Source organism: Scyliorhinus canicula, chromosome 19, assembly GCF_902713615.1.
Source record: "Scyliorhinus canicula chromosome 19, sScyCan1.1, whole genome shotgun sequence".
NCBI classification, from domain to species: domain Eukaryota; kingdom Metazoa; phylum Chordata; class Chondrichthyes; order Carcharhiniformes; family Scyliorhinidae; genus Scyliorhinus; species Scyliorhinus canicula.
In genome coordinates this window covers 94877915-94898942 of record NC_052164.1, presented here as the reverse complement: position 1 = coordinate 94898942, position 21028 = coordinate 94877915, and the positions used below count along the sequence as shown (strand labels likewise).

The 21028-nt window shown below is 43.7% G+C and overlaps 1 protein-coding gene across 1 annotated transcript; it reads right to left on the bottom strand.

Moving 5' to 3' along the window:
• Window positions 1–1100: 1100 nt before the first annotated feature.
• linc.pou2af1 (lnc RNA pou2af1) lies at window positions 1101–19994 on the bottom strand. Its single transcript, XM_038778802.1, has 5 exons — window positions 19925–19994; window positions 18644–18750; window positions 6288–6345; window positions 3799–4034; window positions 1101–2020 (listed from the first exon to the last, which is right to left on the bottom strand). Exons 1-5 carry the CDS (start codon window positions 19992–19994, stop codon window positions 1700–1702), a joined length of 792 nt encoding a protein of 263 aa, XP_038634730.1. The 3' UTR covers window positions 1101–1699.
• Between the last annotated feature and the right edge of the window lie 1034 nt (window positions 19995–21028).

Sequence of the window (21028 nt, the reverse complement as noted above, 5' to 3'; positions counted from 1 at the left end):
GTGTACCATGGGTGAAAATGCCAGATTTTGGAGTGGAAAGGGGAGCTGTCATCGAGGCTACCTTAACTAATCAGAATAATTTCTTTGGGTCAACGGAAGGAAGAAGGTCGAATCAACAATGAGCAGCTCCAACAGGAGGCATCTTGACAAAGGACAAGTAGCCCAGGTAAGGGTCAAGTAGCACCCGACCGTGTTCTGGATGGAGAGCAGGGGCGGGTCTTGTTATGTGGGTCAATATTCTCAGCAACAATTCTGATGAAGTCAAGGTACCGCTCACAACTGCTGGCCAAAAACCTGGAAACGCCATTAGGGTGTGTTATGTCTTTAAATTCATGCAAGATTTAAAACTTTGGTGAAAGAGGAAAAATGCAAAGTGTCACACTGAATGATGGCGGACGATTGTCAACATAATATAATGTCATGTAAATTTAGCTGTATTATGTATTGAGGTGTACTGGACTAAAATGTGTGTGAGTGGCCGAAATAGTGTTTCCATAATCATAGCTTTGGCTAATCAATACTGATCAAAGGTAAGTAATAGGTCAAAAAGACACAGGTTCAAACTAGTAAAGGGTAAATTTAGGACGGATATCAGAAAGTTCTTCACACAAAACTTGATCAGCACATGAAATGTATCAGCACAGTAAAAGGTGTTGGAGGCATTTCATTGCTGGTTGACTGCTATATTGAGAAAAGTGTAGGTTATTTTAGGTGAAGGGACTAAATTGGGTCAATATCTATGTTTTTGATGTGATATTATGAAAAGAAGAGAAAATGTTGTTTTTTGCCCAGCAGTTAGATTTGTTGCGGAGAATATAGGCTCAAACGACAACGCCCGCCCCTGCTTTCCACCAAGAACACGGTTTAGCTGGTAGATTCTCAGATTGCTTGTTTGGATACCATAGGAACAAATTGGCATTGCAACTAACTGGTCGCATGCTTGTTTTGGAAGTGCACAATGTTATTACCAACTATTAAAGGAATACATTATGCCAAATATTAGTAAATGAGCAAAACGCCCCTACAGAAATTAAAAGAGGATCTCCCAATAGTACAGAGACTATGTCCAGTTGACCAGAACAGTAAAAGACAAATTGGTATTGATTAAAGAACGTTTGTTTAATTATTATGGGATAAACCTGGTCTGTTTGATTCAGCATGGTTATCCAGGGTGTAGCTGAGGCCTTCAGACAAGGAAAACCCCAGTTCTACCCAAGTCTATTCTAACCTCAAACTGGGCAGTAGAAAGGATTTCACCTTATTACTCCTGTAGTAGAGAAGGGAGTAATCACCCGAGATGTTCGAGAACATTTTCTAGTGGTTGTTTCCAGAAATTCATGTGTGTGGGTATTAACATTTGACACATCTGTGAAAGAGCATCACATCAACGTAAGTGTTAGTATCTCATAATAGTTACTTGGCCATTGTACCTGAGAACGGCCAGCGCCCATGGTACAATGTTCCAGCAAGAAACCAATACATTCAGGAGAAGAGAGAACATTTGAAGGAAATTGGTGCAAAGGATTAAAATGGCAGTGATTTCAAAACTCTTGGACTTGGCATTTTTTCTAATTCGGTTTTACAGTGTTATTCGATAGAACTACTCTTGTTCAAATTCAACCACAATCATTTCCGGCCAACCTCTACACGCCTGTTTAAGGAGCACAAGGTAGTCCCCAAAACACTACTGAGAATTATGTCAATAGTCTAAACATTCATTGAGGTTTCCTCTCCAGATGTCTTCTGTGAGCATTCCAGCTGAATAGTCATTATACTCTGGCATTGTGAATGAGCCATTTTCAGAGACGGGGCCCATTTCTATGTTATCTGGCGTGTAGGAAAAGATGGAGCAGATTGCCGATGAGCAGCTGTAGTGCTGGTGAGAAAAATACTCTTCGGGGGCTGAATAAAAGGACTTGGGATCCAAGTGTGAAGATGGACTGATGTCTTCTGGAGTTGACGGAACACATTGGGTAGAATACCCAAAATCCATGGAAGAGTAAGCAGGTGATCCGGAGATCTGGGGAAGAAACAATGGAATTATTTGTGTGTACATTTTTGGAAATTAATGCCATGAATTCTAATGCACTATCACCCCTGAATCAGATGGCTGTGGATTCAGGACCCACTATAAGACGTGAACACATGGTCTGGGCTGACATTTTAGTGCAGTATCGAAGGCGCGTCGCACTGATGAAGGTGCGATCTTACACAACAACTGAAGGCCGAGTGGATGGAAACAATTTTTTGCAATTATTTAATGGGAAGGGCAGGATATTTCCTGGTATCCTGATCGAAAAATTCATTTTTCCAAAACAACACCAAATTAGGTGAACTATTTAAGCATCCCACTTCTATTTCAGGGACCTTGTCGTGTACAAATTTAATGACCATATTTTCATAGAACCGTAGAATCCCTACAGTTCAAAAGGAGGCCATTCGGCCCACGGAGTCTTCATCAACTCTCTGAAAGAGCACCCCACCTAGGCCCACTCCCCCGCTCTAATCCCGTAACCCCACCTAACCTGCACATCTTTGGACTGTGGGAGGAAACCAGAGCACTCAGAGGAAACCCACACACACACTGGGAGCACAAGAAAACTCCGCACAGACAGTCACCCGAGGCCGGAATTGAACCCGGGTCCCTGGCGTTGTGAGTCAGCAGTGCTAACCACTGTTCCACCATGCCACCAAATGTATATTACCAGGCGTTCTTTAGGACAAGCTGAGGATGTAAAAATTGCAAATGTAAATTCTTCTTTGACCTTATCTAAATAATGCAACAATCGATGTCCAACAATTTATTTCAAAAGGTGTATACTCATGTAACTTTGATTGTTGGAAAGATCTAATCATAGGTCTCAGAATAAGGTTATGTTTCCTCACAGTGATGGGTTTGCCTATACAGTGTGATTTAGATGAATGGCCTCATTATTTCATTGCCATAAAAGCACTACCATTTTGTTCACTCCGGATGATCATATCAAGCTAAGAATAGTATAGTTCTAAAGAACCACTGATCCTCAAGTTACGCACATACAGCTAAAGTCACTAAATGTTAGAAGGAACGTTGGTGTCAACGAATTGACCACATGGGTGGCAGAACATTGCTTGTTTTGATGAGTTCCAAATTATGCCCATGACAAATTAAACCAGAAGGAGTGGCACAGTGGTTAGCACTGCTGCCTAACAGTGCCAGAGACCCGGTTCAATTCCAGCCTTGACTGACTGTCTTTGTGGGGTTTGCACATCCTCGACTGCGTGGGTTTCCTCTGGGTGCTCCGGATTCCTCCCACAGTCCAAAGATGAGAAGGTTAGGTGGGCTGGCCTTGATACAAATTGCCCCTTAGTGCCCAGGGATGTGCAGGTTAAGTGGGAGTCGGGCGATAGGGTGGGGGGAGCAGGCCTGGCTGGGGGTGCTCTTTCAGAGCGGGTGGGTGCAGACTGGTTGGGCGAATGGCCTCCTTCTGCACTGTGAGGATTCCATGATTCAATGTGGAGCAAGGTGTTCCTGCCATCGATGAAGCAGGTCGCATTGCACTAGTTTACTATAAAATGATTAATATCTCAGGTTTGACAGGACTTAGCCATATGTGGCTAGGATTGGTTGGATTTCCTTCATTGGTGGAGGGATTCAGGCAAATGAAGGAAGATTTTCTCTGCTGCATGGTTAGGTAAGTAAATTAGATGACCATCGTGAGAGAGAGCAATTCGCACCGGGTAGGCTGTCAGACCGTCAATAAAGTATTGGGAAACGGCAAAAAAATATATATAAGATGCCAAGAGAGGTCTACTTACCATAGTTGAGTGGTTGCAGAGGCTGGGTGGCTGGTAACTGGCTGGAGTACAGTGCAAAGCAGGAAGATGCGAGGTGAATGAGTTTTCGGCGTAGAGGTCAGGGAGGTACCTTTCATACACCTCGGCGCTTTCATAAAAGATCGGGTTCTGGTCGAATGCAACACTCTCCAGAAACTGGTCACACTCGTAGAAACTGGGTTCACATCCGTTAGGTGGAGGACAGGCGTCGTGGGCAGCTGGAAAGGTGAGTCAGTGAACAAAAGGGCACAGCTGAACAATATATCCATCCCCTGCAGGTTTTCGGGGGTGTGGGGGGGGGGGGGTGAGATAGGCGGGCAGTAATTGCTCTTTGAGCTGGTGGATTGATTTCACCGTCTGTGGAAATTGACACGAGTGAAATCCACCCACCCACCCACACACACACACACGATCTGACCAGCTAGTTTAACGTTCAAACGGACCTTCTTGAAACACAGGATGGGGTGGGAGGGCCGAATGGCCGTCTCAGGACGGGGAAAATGTCCCATTTCTTCGGAGAGTCGCTCTGGGCTGAGAAATAATTCGGGGTTTGCGGCGAGTTTTTGTTGTTGTTGCTAAGACAGCGGAGGATTGGGAGACTGGATTCTGTGAGTCCCATTTGCAGCCAGCTTTCGGGGGGAGGGGGGGGGGGGGGGGTACAAAAACACAGCAATTTCTCTGAACTGTCAGCATCTCTCCAGGATTTGGGGTTAAACCGTAATCGTGGCGGGTAAACTCTTCAATAACCTCCAAGAGGTTGTGTGGAGTTTGCTGAGTGGGATTGAAGCCGGTGTCCCTCAGTGTTTAAACCTGGACTGGGGAGCTGCACAGTGCAGGCTGTGAGGGTGTGTTTCTGTAGCCCTGGGGCCACAGTGTTTATGTCCTCACGGTCTGTGCCCGAGAAATGATCCCCGAATCCGATTGGGGAAAAAAGTAGCGGATCGCACTCCTGACTCCCATTATTTCAAAATAATAAACACACACAAGATTTGGGTGTGATCAATCTGACTTTCTCCTGTCGCCTCCTTTATCTCTAAAGCGTTTCTTTTTGGCTTCAGCCTTTTTTTTGGGGGGGGGGGGGGGGGGGGTCTAGATTAGATCATGCTAACATTGGCCACAAATCCCCCAAAGCAGCCAAATGGCCTGACACTGGCGGTTTTAAAATGGGAGGATTCTTCTGGGTTTTTTTTTTCCTATTCTGTAAGACCAAAGGTCAATCAATTCGCTGGTGGGTGAGGATTGTGACTCTCTGCTCGCCCCGTCTGTGGTTACACACACACACACACACCCAGCTAACCCAGCTGAAACAGCAGGGAGCACAGAGTCTTCAGAGAGATGAAAGGGAGAGAGAGAGAGAAGAGCAGAGATAGAGAGGAGAGAGAGGTAGAGAGGGGAGAATTAGAGATGAGATGGGAGAGAGAGGTATATATAGAGAGAGAGGAGGGAGAGGTATATGGAGAGGAGAGCAGAAATAGAGAGGAGAGCAGAAATAGGAGAGAGAGGTAGAGAGGAGTGGGGAGAGAGGAGAGGTATATAGAGATAGAGAGAGGTTTATCGAGAGTTAGAGCGGGGAGAGAGAGCAGAAATAGAAGAGAGAGGTAGAGAGGAGAGCAGAAAGAGAGAGGAGAGAGAGGTAGAGAGGAGAGGGGAGAGAGGAGAGGTATATAGAGACAGAGGAGAGAGGTTTATAGAGAGTTAGAGCGGGGAGAGAGGAGAGATAGAAAGAGTTTGAGAGGAGTGGGGAGAGAAGAGGCATATAGAGATAGAGGCGTAAGGTAGACAGAGAGCAGAATTAGAGCGGAGAGATAGAAAGAGTTAGAGAGGAGTGGGGAGAGAGAGGAGGTTTTTAGCAATAGAGGAGAGAGGTATATAGAGAGCAGAGTTAGAGCGGAGAGATAGAGGAGTGATAGAGGGGGAGAGTTAGACAGGAGTTAGGAGAGAGATAGAGAGAACAGATAGAGATAGCGAGAAGAGAGGATATAGAGAGAAGGGGGATAGAGAGGAGAGATAGAGAAGATAGAGGTGAGAGAGAGAGAGAGAGCGCGAGGGAAGGGATAGAGAGAGACAGAGAGAGGGCAAGTTTGTTTAGCCTGGGCTCAGCACCTAACAACAGCTGACAACGGAGATGCAAAGAGCGCGGGATACGACGTTTAAAATATTGCGATGACTCGATGCCAAACTTTTGGATGGACCCCCCGCCCCCCTTTCCCCTCCCCCCCCCCCCCCGGCTCTATTCTGCTGAAGCTGGTGGATGCTGGAGGGACCCTCCAGTCTGATTCGTCCCAACCCAATCTGCATTCTGTTCTCCCACTTCCTGTGTCTGATTGGTGGATTGTACATTATGCATGCACTGCCTGGTGTTTAATATTAAAGAGTACATGCCTTATCTGGGAAAGCGCAAAGGTAAAAAAAAAATGTTTGGCCCTCTTTTGGAGAGGCGGATGGTGTATCTTTGGGTGTATTTTACTGACCTGGTTGTGCGGAAGAGACTGGCTCGGCGGACTGAAGACTGTTGTTGCCTGTGGTAAGCTGAAATAAGAACATACAAACTAAACTCGGGGTCGGTGAATAAAAGGAAAAGAGTACGCGAGCAAATCAAAACCAATCAGCAGAGAGAGGGCGGCTTAAATTGTTGGCTTGCACAAGAAAATATCATTCATTTCAATTGCGTTTATTAAATATTTCTATGATTCGTTATCTGGCTAGATATTCAGTCTACCCTTCATTTCGCGTTCAGATTCATTTTCTTATTTCTGTTTAGTGTGTGTCTGCACATCTTGAATGATCTGAGCCTGAAATTTCGTTTACAAATCTTGGAGTGAGGCTGAGCAGAGTTTCGGTGCGGGGCGCTGGGGGCTAGGCGAGATGGGGTTAGATGAACGTGTCCCCCCCCCCCCCCCCTGTGTGTGTTTAAACTGGCTCCGCGTCTGCAACATGCTCACAGTGTTGCAGACACGGCCTCAATGAAGACAAGCATGCCTTCTCCCAGATCACATGATTTTCAGAATCCAGGGATCAAATTTCCATTACATCATTCCATTATTCTCACTGTGACAGGGGGTATTTTTTAAACTCGAGATTGATATTGTGGCTCTGCTCTCCTTTTTTATTTTATTTTTCCTCTTTTTTTTAGTGCTCACCCTCAGAATCAACAGTGTGTGAATGCAAAGCTGCAAGATGTGTGTGTGTGATTTCTTTCGCGAATCCTATCATTTGTCTGGATCTTTCCAGATATTGATTGACGTGTGGTTCCTTGCTACCTTGGGGTCCACCCTCTTGAGGATTCGGTGCTGGAATTTGATCTGAACTAAAATTGACAATTAATTGTTTCCAAGAGAGGTAATCAATCACTGGGTGAAATAGGGGCTGGTTTAGCACAGGGCTAAATTGCTGGCTTTGAAAGCACAGTTAATTCCTGTACCAGCCTCCCCGAACAGGCGCTGGAATGTGGCGACTAAGGGCTTTTCACAGTAACTTCATTTGAAGCCTACTTGTGACAACAAGCGATTTTCATTTCATTTCAATAGACAGTTGTGACCAAGTGTGACTTCGACTGGTTTTTAAAAAAACACAAGACACTCTAAAAGCGTCTATTTTGTAAACAAGGGTCGGTGTTTCGATAAACCAGAATTGAAAGCAAAATGCTCCATTCTGCAGGGGCAGGTTCACTTGGTGTTTACACAGGGGTCGAAAACGAAACTTTAAAGGGGGGGCCTGTTTATCTGCACGAGTTCTTTCGGTGAGGCTCTCGTCCAGACGGGACTGGGAAGAGGGGTTGAAGAGTTGGGGTGTGAATTGGGCAATCACACAGCTGCCCTTAATAAAATCGAGACCTTTGTTAACTGTGCTGGTTTTGGCAAGTGCAGTGTGAATACAGTCCACGCCTCTTCATTTGCTTAAAGTTCAGGAACATGCCGGGAATATGTTTATTTTAACTTGCTCTTTTTACCCAAGAGTCATTTTCAAAACCATTGGCAGCAAAACATTACCCCTAAATGAACTCAGTGTCTGCCTCCTGTTCATTAGAGATAAAGTAATGTAATATGTAGGCAGCGTTAGAGGTGTGATATATAATTGATCCTTCAGCATCCCTGATACATTTTTAAAAATAAACATTCGTACTGCAGGTAACAGTTGTGCACTGTGATATTCCTGGAGCACCTCTTTGCATATTGTACCGCTTTGCACCGTATTAAACTATTCAGCGTCAGTTATTCGACTGAAATCGGAGTGCAGGCACTTGTCTGAGTTGGTGCCGACAGCAGGGGTGCAGGAACACCTGTATAACTGCGAGATGTGGATGGTATTGAGATCGACAGCAATGAAGCTCAGAGCGTGTGTGTTCGTTTGCGAGTCCAGATCTTCACTTGCCCCGGGCAATGCATTTTAACATGAGGAAATGGTGGGCAGGAGTCCCATTCATGTCCAGTCAGGGGGAAATCAGAGCGTTCAATGTGCCTATGAATCATCCAAGCCAGAGGTAAGGTGGACTGGCCATGCTCAATTGTCCCTGAGTGTCCAAGGTTACAGGGTTATGGGGGTTACAGGGTTATGGGAGTAGGTGGGGGGGGGGGTTGCCCAATTAGTGTACTCTATCAGAGAGGCGGTGCAGACTAGGTGGGCCAAATGGCCTCCATTTGTACTGTCACAATTCTATGGTTTCTATGGTAAGAAGTCTTACAGCACCAGGTTAAAGTCCAACAGGTTTGTTTCAAATCACTAGCTTTCGGGGCACTGCTCCTTCCTCAGGTGAATCTGCGCTCCAAAAGCTGGTGATTCGATACAAACCTGTTGGACTTTAACCTGGTGTTGTAAGACTTCTTACTGTGCTCACCCCAGTCCAACGCCGGCACCTCCACACCATGGTTTCTATTGACAGCAAATAATAAATGAAAAGGGTAGAGGTGGCATTCGGACTGGGGGGGAGGGGGGGGGGGCAGAGTGTCCTCACACTAGGTGTAGACATTTAAAAATCAGCAAATGGCCAAAATTTGACAGCAGAGTGTTGGAAAGGTAACATTTCTACCAGCATGGGTGGCAAGGTTGCACAGTGGTTAGCACTGCTGCCTCACAGCGCCAGAGACCCGGGTTTGAGTCCAACCTCCGGTGACTGTGTGGAGTTTGCACATTCTCCACGAGTCTGTGTGGATTTCCTCCGGGTGCTCCAGTTTCCTCCCACAGTCCAAAAATGTGCAGGTTAGGTCAATTGGCCATGGTCAATTTTCCAAATGCCGGTGCAGACTGACTGGGCTGAATGTCCTCCTTCTGCAATGTAAATTCTATGAATGACTTTGATATAATGCCTGGGGAACTTTAAAATCCAATTGAGAGGACAGACAGGCCTCAGTTCAACATCGCTTCTGAAATATCGCACCTCTGACAGTGCTGCATTCCCTCGGTGCCGGATTTTGTGCACTAGTCATACGGTAAGGTTTGAAGCCAAAACCTCCTGACTCAGTGCTATCCTCAGCATCAAAGCTGCTCCAAAACCCACAGCTTCAAACAGTTTCCGGAAGTTTTAATCAGGTCAGAACTGACCAACCGACCAGCTTGTCTTTTTTTTAACATTTGAAACGCATATTTTGGTTTTAATGGGCCGGAAGAATTTGAAAATGGACTCCTCATCCAATACAAGAACAACATATGTATTGGCATCTCTAATATAGTGAAGCAGCTCTAGCTACTGAACAAAGTGGCGGCCAACCGTAAGTTGTGTGAACGTGAAGTGACAGAAGATCATCTCCTCCAAATGGTCTCACACTGTTAGACAAGTGGGAGGGAAACAATGTAACATTGCTCATTTTGCTTTGGCAGAGCATAGAAATTGCTCATCCCTAAAGCAAGATTAACTTTTTATTTACCTTGTTCTTCGGAATAAATATGTAGCTCCAAATTGATTGCAGTGATTGTTTTTACAACTGATTGGCCTATAGCCCACTTCAGACACCATTCAAATGGACTGTGCAGGGACTGGATTAACTCATTGCAGATCAGGATAGAACTTTTTTTTGTAGGAAGTTAAAGTCACTGCATTTTTAACTGCACAATAATTATGGGAGGATATATTGGCAGATTTAGGTTTGTTGGTGTGGTAGAGATTTTTCTCAAATAAACACAAGAGACTTAGAGGCAGCATGGTGACACAGTGGTTAGCACTACTGCCTCACAGCGTCAGGGACCTGGGTTCAATTCCAGCCTTGGGTCACTGTCTGTGCGGAGTCTGCACGTTCTCCCCGTGCCTGTGTGGGTTTCCTCCGGGTGCTCCGGGTTCCTCCCACAGTCCAAAGATGTGGCAGGCGAGGTGGCTTGGCCACGCAAAATTGTTCCTTAGGGTGGGGTTAGGGTGTGTTGTAAGAATTGGGCAGGGGATTGGCCCTAGGTCAGGTGGTCTTTGACAGGGTCGGTGTAGACTCGATGGGCTGAATGGCCTCCTTCTGCACTGTAGCGCTTCTATGATTCTATGAATTAGGGATGGGCAATGAACGCTGCCCTCGCCAGTGCCATCCACATCCCATAAATGATGTTTTTAAAAACAGGACAAATAGAATGTAAATATTATATCTAGCTAAACAGTTGGCACAATTGATTTGCTTGCATTAATAGATATACAGGCTAGCTTTTAAATGTCATGGTGTTAAAGCCAGAAGATATTAGTTAACTTGAATTGATTTCAAGTCTGCAGACATGCTGTAAAGTTCCCTGATGCTGGTCTGAACAAGTTTGAAAAACTTTGTATGCATATTTGGTTCACACCCATGGATTGCTGCAAGCCATATCTTCGCCTAGAGTTAATATATAGATATATATTCTGCTTTTATTTTCTTGCTACAATAATTGTACTCTGGTGCGTTTTAAGAAAACAAAACTAGTTTTAAGGGATTTCTATTTGTGTTGGTAAACATTAAAAATAGGCATAGTTTTATTTGGGCTTAATTTATTGTTTCTGTGCCTGGAAGAGTAAAACCTATAGTTATATTCATGCTGGACAAAGCTGATTGTATGACTGGGGTTGGTTAAGTTCCAACTGTGTTTCTATTGTGCTTAGAGAGTGCTACAGCATGAAGAAGAAATAAAAGGCAAAAGCATGTTGGTGTTGCTTAGCAACTGGGGCCTTGTCAGTTGGAGAAGCTTTAAGTTTTACTTTAGCTAATTTGATTGTAGTTGAAGATAGGTAGTGAGAGAGAAGGAAGTTCTCAAAGCTCTGCTAGAAGCAATTGGTTTAGAAGGCTAGAGATGAGACATCTCTCTCAGCTGTGCAAGAAGAAAAGCCATACCCTGGGATAATGGTAAGAAAACAAGTGCAGCGATCTGAAGAGCAGATAGTTAAGGAAACCAGAGAAATGAAGGGAAGTTTCCACAAAGTCTGAGGTTAAAGGTACTAGAACAGAGAACTGCTCAGTAAAAGGCAATACAGCTGAGAAGAAGGCTGAGATGCCAGAAAGATATCTGAAGTGATCTTCAGATTTGTGATATTTTACTACAGCCTGTGGAACGTGAATTTAAATAATTATGTTATTCAGTGGCTAGATCTCGGCGTTTGTGCAAAAGCATGTCAAGGCAAAGGTGTAATATCCTGGACTGGATTCACTGTTAAACATAGAGTGGCACATTGTTTAAAAGGGTAAAACATGGACTGGATTTTGGAATGCAAATTGCTAAGGGAAAGCATTATTCGGGGAGAAAATTGCAAAGTTGTTTTTGGGAGTGGAATTTGTAAACTCTCATGTAATCATCATCTGAGGTATTCTGAGGAGAAGTCCACAAACATCCACTTGGCTTCAGAGCAGAGCGTGTGCATTTGCCCACAGTCATCTTGTGTGCTTAAAAGAGACTTTGTGTTCATAAGACCATTGTAGCTTACGATGTACTTTCCAATCCATGTTAATCTTTTAATCGGTATTTATCTCTTCAGGTAAGGAGGAGTAACTGAGTATTGCATAACAATCCAACTTTTCATGTTCAGTAAATGTTTTTTTTCTGTTGTTACAGCTAGTTAGTGGTCCAGTGATTCTGTTCCTCCATATTTTATAGAAAGTAAAAGTTACGGTCTTTTCAGCCAGGATTCCATTTTGGGATCTTTCCCGGCCAGTTATACCATCAACTGAGATCAAGTCATGGGCATAATCAAAAGAATCACCAAATCTTTTTTGTTTCAGTTCTGGTGAGGTGGGTTTGCACAGTGCTTAGTGTGTGATGTCAACACGAATAGGTTTCAAGGATGTTGACCTGCATTAAAGTGCTTGGGGATCTGGGGTCAAATGCAACGCAGGCTGAAATGGTGAAAGTATTTTCCCTATTTCACCTTTTACCTCACAGCAGGATTGGAGAATGAGCTTCAGTACTCTGAGTCACTTAGTTGTCGGCACACTTTTGCAGCACAGAACTCCCCATAATTAACTTTGGGGAATCCAATTATCCTTATTTGGATAGAAGGAAATACAGCAGCCAATTCACAAAGAAAAGTAAAGATCCCATTCAGGAATGGGATAGCTGATTTGGTGAAGCTTTTCTTTCCCCCTTAGATGGCAGGGGAGGATCATTTTAATATTTAATCTGAAAGGCAGCACTTTTCACAGAGCAACACTCCCTTGGTATTATATTGGAGCATCAGCTGGGTGTAACTCTGCAGCTTAAGCCTGTGGAGAGGGGTTTGTATTACCTACTGACAGAGTCAGGATTACCACTAGCTAGGTAAGAGTAGCACCCCATTAAATAATAATGACGGGCAGCACAGTGGCGCAGTGGATTAGCCCTGCAGCCTCAGGGCGCCGAGGTCCCAGGTTCGATCCTGGCTCTGGGTCACTGTCTGTGTGGAGTTTGCACATTCTCCCCATGTTTGCGCCCCCACAACCCAAACATGTGCAGGGTAGGTGGATTGGCCAATCTAAATTGCCCTTAATTGGAAAAAATGAATTGGGTACTCTAACTTTTAAAATAAATAAATAATAATGCCCGTGTGGAGTTTGCACTTCCTCTCTGTGTCTATGTGGGTCTCCTATGGGTGCTCCAGTTTCCTCCCACAGTCCAAAGAGGTGCAGGTTAGGTGGCGTGACCATGATAAATTGCCCCTTAGTATTCAAAGGTTAGGGTAGGGTGGGACCTTGGGCCTAGATGGAGTGCTATTTCCAAAGGTCGCTGCAGACGATGGGCTGAATGGCCTCCTGCACTGTAGGGAATCTATGATGACTACACTTCTAAAGTACTTCATTACCTACGAGATTCTGATGCATTAAACCCATCCCTCACATGCAAATACCTTCCTCCGTGTATTTTTGTGTCCAGACTGAAGGTCAAGAGCGTAGTTATCACATTTAGAAATTGGCTCTGTTCAAAGTTCCATGTGCAGTCAATCTCATAATGACCTAAACAATAATTTGCAAACAAGCGTTGTCACTTTACTGTGTGATATTAAAAGTAACTCCTCTTTCAGATACCCTGCAGCTGTATCTCCATACCCCCGTAGCAGAATTATTGTGCAATGCTAGTTTTGTTGGGTGTTGTATTGCAGCTTAAGAATTTTGTAAAATTGTTGATTAAAGACTTTGCCTGATTTTGGAGCTGCTTCAGGCAAAACAACAAGCAATAACTGGAATAAATACTGGCAATTTCCAGAAGCATGGGAAATTGAAAGAAGGAAATCGAAATTTTACAGTGGTAAAGTAGGGGCTTCAGAGGTACATTGTCCAGGGAATGCAGAATACCCAATGTAAAGTATTCTGCACCTTCTCCACCTACACCCACCCATTAGCTGCTGCTACTTATTCTAACTGCAGAAAAGTAGTCCATGTCTTAACATTGATATCTCTGCCACTTATGAGCACAACATTACACTCACAAAACACTAAACTTAAATGTATTGCTGGAAAAAGAAACATATTGTCAAAGCCTCTCGCCTTGCACTCATCAGGTCAGATTTGCAAAAATACCAGTTGTAAAAGGGACAACAATTCATACTGCATGATAACAGATTGATGATTGGTTGGCACGCATACCCCAATTGGTAGCGGTGTTTTCATGGAATACACACTGTCCTTTGCACAGAAGGAGCATTTTCACGCATTGTGGCCTTTTTCAACTAAAAAGTTGGGAGGACAGCATTGCCTGGTTCATCCCCTATTCTCATGCCTTGACCAATCAGAGTCATGGTGCATTCTCCATGGTAACACCTCTACCAACCAGAGTCCACTTGCCACCCCAATCAGCACTCTCTTTCTGTGCAGTTCAAATTGTTATTTCCTTCACAATTGATTTTGTGAATCTCTCCATCTACCCTGTCTGATGAGTGCAAGATCAAAAGCTTCAACAGCATGCCTCTTTTTTCAGCAGTACTCAGGTTCTGTGCTACCAAATGACTGTTTGAATTTAAATATTTTGGTTTTTCAAATTCAAATATAGTAATGTTATGATTTTTTTTCTTTCACCTGTTTTAAAATCTTCAATCCTCACTCCTGCTATGATTAGACCAATTCCAATGTAAATTCTTCACCATGATAATACTGGAGTGGAAAATGGCAATAAGATTTAATTCCGCAATTACTGAACAAAGATCTTCCTGTATTTTAAAGATACAATTACATACTGCCACAACTATAATAAGGATGGGTCTCATAAATCTAACCTCAGTGGTTGATGGAAGTGTGGAAAAGTACTGGATAACTAATCTCAGTTATTAACTAACAAGTCCATTTCATGACTCAACATGAATTATTAACTCTGTATTTGAATATTTGCATATGAGACTAAGCAGTGGTGATGGTGTTGCCATATTGCATTTTTGGCACAGTGCTACCGAATTACATCAATAATTTAATGGGCGCATCATGCCATTTGCACGTTCTGTTAACACGGGAAGTGGAGTTCAATGGATTTACACTTAAATGGTTGTACAGAGCATCACTTAAAGCTTCTCCATGCTGTGAGCCATTTATCAATTGGGACCACAGACATATCACTTGTTAACACCAGAACTGAGAGATTATACTAATTCGGAAAGACTTAACAGGCAGAGTATCGCTTCTCAAAAAGAAAGGACTAGGGATGTGAAGCACTTTGAAGGGTGCAGAGGAGATTTACCAGGATGTTGCCTGGGCTGGAGAGTTTTAATTGTGTAGAGAGATTGGATAGACTGGGGTTGTTTTCCTTGGAGCGGAGGTGACTGGGGTGGACATGATTGAGATGTATAAAATTATGAGTGGCATAGATGGAACACACAGTGGTCCACCCCAATGATCAGTTTTAAGATCGCTGAAGAACACTAAAAGAGTGGCACGGTGGCACAGTGGTGCCTCACAGCGCCAGGGACCTGGGTTCAATTCTGGCCTTGGATCGCTGTCTGTGTGGAGTTCCCCCCTGTATCTGCGTGGGTTTCCTCCGGGTGCTCCGGTTTCCTCCCACAGTCCAAAGATGTGCGGGTTAGGTGAATTGACCATGCTAAATTGCCCTTCACTGTCCAGGATTGTGCAGGTTAGGTTATGGGGTTACAGGGATAGGGCGGGCTGGGTGGGTGAGTGGACCTGGGTAGGGTGCTCTTTCAAAGGGTCGCTGCAGACTTGATGGGTCGAATGACCGCTTTCAGCGCTGTCGGGATTCTATGATTCTTTGTGATAGATATTTTTATGTTCTGAACTTGGGTATTGGTGCCATGATTTCAAAGTTCACAGATGGCACAAAGCTTGAAAATGTAGCAGACTTCAGGGGGGCATCGACAGACTGGTGAAATGGGCAGATAGATGGTGGTGGATGAAATTTGGTTCAGGGACTGACGAGACACAGCAATATAAACTAAACAGTGCAATTTTTCAGAGAGTGTGCAGTTCTTTGAAATTGAAGGGGCAAGTCAATAAATCTTTGTAAAAAAAATACACAGGCCCTTGGCTTCATAAGTAGAAACATAGGATTCAAAGCCAAGAGAGTTATGCTTACTCCTTAAAAATCACTTGTCAGGCCTCAGCTAGAGTATTCAATTCTGGGCCTACGCTTTTGTAAAAACATTAACGCCTTGGAGAAAGTACAGAGGAGATTTCCCAGAATGATGCTAGAGATAGTGGATACCCGTTATGTTGAAAGATGGAGAAGCTAGGCATGTTCTTGTTACAGAAAAGAAGACTAAGGGAAGATTTAACAGAGATTTTCAGAATTATGAGGTTATGGGCAGCACGGTAGCATAAGTGGATTGCACTGTGGCTTCACAGCGCCAGGGACCCAGGTTCGATTCCCCACTGGTTCACTGTCTGTGCGGAGTCTGCAAGTTCTCCCCGTGTGTGCGTGGGTTTACTCCGGGTGCTCCGGTTTCCTCCCACAGTCCAAAGACATGCAGGTTAGGTGGATTGACCATGATAAAATTGCCCTTAGTGACCAAGAAAAGGTTAGGAGGGGTTATTGGGTTACGGGGATAGGGTGGAAGTGAGGGCTTAAGTGTGTCAGTGCAGACTCAATGGGCCGAATGGCCTCCTTCTGCATTGTATGTTCTATGTTGCATGTTCTGTGTTTGATGGAGTAAATTCGGAGAAAATAATTTTACTGGTAGCTGACTTGATTGATAACTAAAGGACATAGATTAAAGATAATTGGCAATTATACAGGGCCTTGGCAAGGCATTATTTGGAATATTGTGTGCAGTTTTGGTCTCCTTATCTGAGGAACGATGTTCTTGCACCAGAGGGAGTGGAGAAAAGGTTTACCAGACTGACTCCTGGGATGATAGGAGGAGCGATTGAGTCGGTTAGCATTGTATTGGTTGGAGTTCAGAAGAATGAGACAGCATCTCACAGAAACCTATAAAATTCCAACAGGACTAGACAGGGTAGATGCAGGAAGAATGTCCCTGATGGTGGGGGTGTCCAAAACCAGGGGTCACAGTCTGAGGATACAGGCTAGACATTTAAGACAGAGATTAGGAGGACTTTCTTCACCCAGAGAGTGGTGAGCCTGTGGAATTGGCTATCGCAGAAAGTAGTTGAGGCCAAAAAGCTTTCAAGAAGCAGTTAAATATAGCACTTAGGGGAAGGGGATCTAAGGGCATGGGGGGGAAGGTAAGATTGGGCTTTTGAATTCGATGATCAGCCATGATCACAATGAATGGCGGAGCAGGCTCGAAAGGCTGAATGGTGTCCTGCTGCTCCTATTTTCTATGCTTCTATGCAAACAAGGGGATGAGATTATTTTTCATTGCAATGACTTATTATGAACTGAAATGCACTTCCTGAAAGGATTATGAAAGCAAATTCAATCATATCTTTCAAAGGGAATGGAGTGCATATTTGAAAAGGAAATGCTTGTATGACTATGGGGGAAATCACAGGAGTGGGACTAATTGGAATTCTGTTCCAAAGATCCAGCACAAGCAAAATTGGTCAAACGGCTTCCTTCTGGGCTACACCATTCCATAGGTCTGCGTCAGAAATCTCTGTGGAGCTGGCCAATGCTGAGTTTGAAATTATTGAAAAACTGATATTTTTATAGCATCTTTCACAACCTCAAGACCTTTCCGATCTTTTTACACCCAATGAAGTACTTTTAACTGTAATCATTGTTGTAATGTTGGAAATGTGGAACAGAGCATGGTCCGACAAGCAGAAATGTGATCACGTGTTTGAGTGATGTTGGCTGAGGGTTAATATTGGCCAAGACTCTTCAGCTCATGGCGCCATGTAATATTTTAGGTCAACCTGAAAGGGCAGACGGGCCTTGGTTTAACACGTCATCTGAAAGATGGCAAGACCTACATTGCAGTACTCCCTCAGCACAATAGTTTGTTAATTAATCCTTTCTCATTGCACAGTACCTAGTGTAGAAGAGCCTGTTCTATTTCACGTTCCTCACTGTATTGGTCTATGGGCAGCACGGTAGCACATTGGTTAGCACTGTTGCTTCACAGCGCCAGGGACCCGGGTTCGATTCTCAGCTTGGGTCACAGTCTGTGCAGAGTCTGCACCTTCTCCTCGTGTCTGCGTGGGTTTCCTCCGGGTGTTCCGGGTTCCTCCCTCCCACAAGTCCCGAAAGACGTACTTGTTAGGTGAATTGGACATTCTGAATTCTCCCTCAGTGTACCCGAATTGTGGCAACGAGGGGATTTTCACAGTAACTTCTTTGCAGTGTTAATGCAAGCCTATTTGTGACACTAATAAAGATTATTATTATTATAAAAACCGTCACATACACACACCAGGAACTCCTCCTCCATTGTACCACTGCTAGTTTGGTTTGTCCAATCTATATGTAAATTAAAGTTATGTATGATTACAGTTGTACACTTATTGCATACATCTCTGATTTCTTGTTTAATACCTTCCCTTACATCTCCACTACTATTTGGGGGCCTATAGACAACCCCCAACAATGTTTTCTGCCCCTTGGTGTTTCTTATCTTCACCCATAGATATTCCACATCAATGATTTACCAAGCCAATACCCTTCCTTGTCATTGAATTGATTTCCTCCTTTACTAACAGTGCTACCCCACCTCTTTGCCCTTATTGTTTGTCCTTCCTGAATAATAAATAGTCCTGAATGTTCAGTTCCTTGGTAACCCTGGAGCCGTATCTCTGTAATTACAACTATATCATAACCATTTGGATTGGATTGGATTGGATTTGTTTATTGTCACGTGTACCGAGGTACAGTGAAAAGTATTTTTCTGCAAGCAGCTCAACAGATTTGTATCTATTTCTCCATTTAACCATTTATATCTAATTCGTCTACCTCTTATCTCTATCATGAGGTTCTATTTTTCTTGTGTCTTATGAACATAGTCCCAGACAGGTTAGATTTATTGTTTGTAAAAGGTTTTGTGAACTAAGAGTTAACATGTAAAGGAGATAGTCTGTACCGCTGTGGTGGTGGTTGTTGTTACTGCTGCTTGAAGAGCCCTTCTTTGCTGCAAAAGCTCTTTAACGGTGATCTTCACTCTCACCCCTTGGTAAACCTTCTGTTTCTCTGTTGGAGAAATCACACCTGATTAACATACAGAAGCACAGACACAGCATCGGGACCACTTTTCACTCCCATAAAACGTAGTTGCTTCAACAAAGTTAAAATTGGGCCACAGGTTTCCTCCTTGGCCTGGATATTATCTGATGTGGGGATGCCGGTGTTGGGCTGGGGTGGACACAGTAAGAAGTCTTTCATCACCAGGTTAAAGTCCAACAGGTTTATTTGGAATCACAAGGTCTCGGAGTGTAGCTCCTTCATCAGGTGAGTGATGAAGGAGCTAAGCTCAGAAAGCCGGTGATTCCAAATAAACCTGTTGGACTTTAACCCGGTGTTGTAAGACTTCTTACTATATTACCTGAGTAAACGCTTAAAGGAAAAAACACATTTTTGCACTTAAACAAATTTCATTTGGCACAGTGTTACTCTATCCTTTAGTTTCTTAAACACAAAGGTGTTTCTCAGGGTGCTTTCCAAGTTTTTCTTGATCGTACATAAGTGAGGTTAGCCTGCGACCTCAAAGATCCATGAGTGGCACTGCTGGATTCAGGGAATCAGTGTCACATAATCCATTTGTTCTACTGTCTCTTCCACTGTTCCACCTGCAAGAAACTACATGATGAGCGCAGGGTAACCGAACCCTGTGATTGTTGAGTATACAGGAAAAAAGGACTCATTTGAAAAGTATAGAATATGTTGTCAGGCAAATTAAAATAAAATTCTATTTTGAAATATAAATATCAATATTTATACTTATGCACAAATCTACATACACACACACACTTGAAGCTCTTAGAAATGTCCCCAGGCACTTTAGAAGTTATTTTCTTGTTGTGTAAATATGCTTTTGGAAAATTTGTAATTATATTGTGTCAGAAATTTGGAAACAGAAATGCATAATATTATCTTCAGGGTGTCTCAAATTGCCTCACAGCGAATGCAGAAGTTTTGATGTGTGGTCAAGGTTGTAGAGAAATACGGCATCCAAATTATACACAGCAAGATAGGTGACCAGATAGCAATGCTTTTTAGGCAAGGGGTGAAATATTGGTCTGGATACTATAGAGAACGTCACTGCTCTGAGTATCATAGAATGGTTGCAGCACAGAACGAGATCATTCAGACTGAATCCAGTAGTGCTACTCATGGATCTTTGAGGTCGCAGCCTCGCCTCACTTACGCACGATCAAGAAAACCTGGAAAGCAGCATGAGAAACTGGAACATCTTCTTGTTGACAAAATGTGTTCATGTTTGCTCTCTGTAAGAACAAGTCTTTCCCTATAACCCTGCAAAGATTTGTTTCTTCAGACCCTTATCTAATTCCCCTTAATGTGCGCCCACCCCACACCCGCCACAACTGTATCTACCTCCATGACACTTTCAGAAAGTGCATTCCAGATCCTAACCACTCATTGCATTAAAACAATACTTTTCTGATGTCTAAATGGGCAGCATGGTAGCACGGTGGGTAGCACTGTTGCTTCACAACTCCAGGGTCCCGGGTTTGATTCCCGGCTTGGGTCACTGTCTGTGCGGAGTCTGCACGTTCTCCCCGTGTCTGCGTGGGTTTCCTCCGGGTGCTCCAGTTTCCTCCCACAAGTCCCAAAAGGCATGCTGTTAGGTGAATTGGACATTCTGAATTCTCCCTCCGTGTACCCAAACAGGCGCCGGAATGTGGCGACTGGGGGCTTTCACAGTAACTTCACTGCAGTGTTAATGTAAGCCTACTTGTGACAATAAAGATTACAAAAAAAAAAATTTGGTTCTTTTGTCCGCCACCTCGACGCTTCCGCCAATGGGAGCATTTCCTCTCTATCTGCTCTGTCTAGGCCCCTCATGATTCTGAACACCTCTAACTCGTCTGAGGAGAACATACCTCAGTTTCTTAACCAGGTTTTATTTTTAACCTCTGTCTGGGATGCCGTTCTGAGAGAGGGTGTTTGATAGTGTCCCACTCCCTCACTACTGCATTGGACAAAGGGGCAGACTACATTGTGGGTTCAAAATCTGGAGCTGAACTTGAAAGCATAACTTTCTGAGTCTCGGCATAAATGGCATTTGATTCAGAACAAAAGAATGCTGTCTCTGTTCCAAATGTGGGAGTGTATACATTTCTGTTGGCCCCTCCTGCTTTAATTAACGAACTCGGGATTTGCTGAAACAGAAACAACTCGAAACCCAAAACCGTGCCAAAACTTCCACCAAATTCCTGTTGAAATAAAAAAAGTGGAGATTTTTGTTTCTGATCCTTTTTTGAAGTGTTTAAAATTGACACAAATGTAA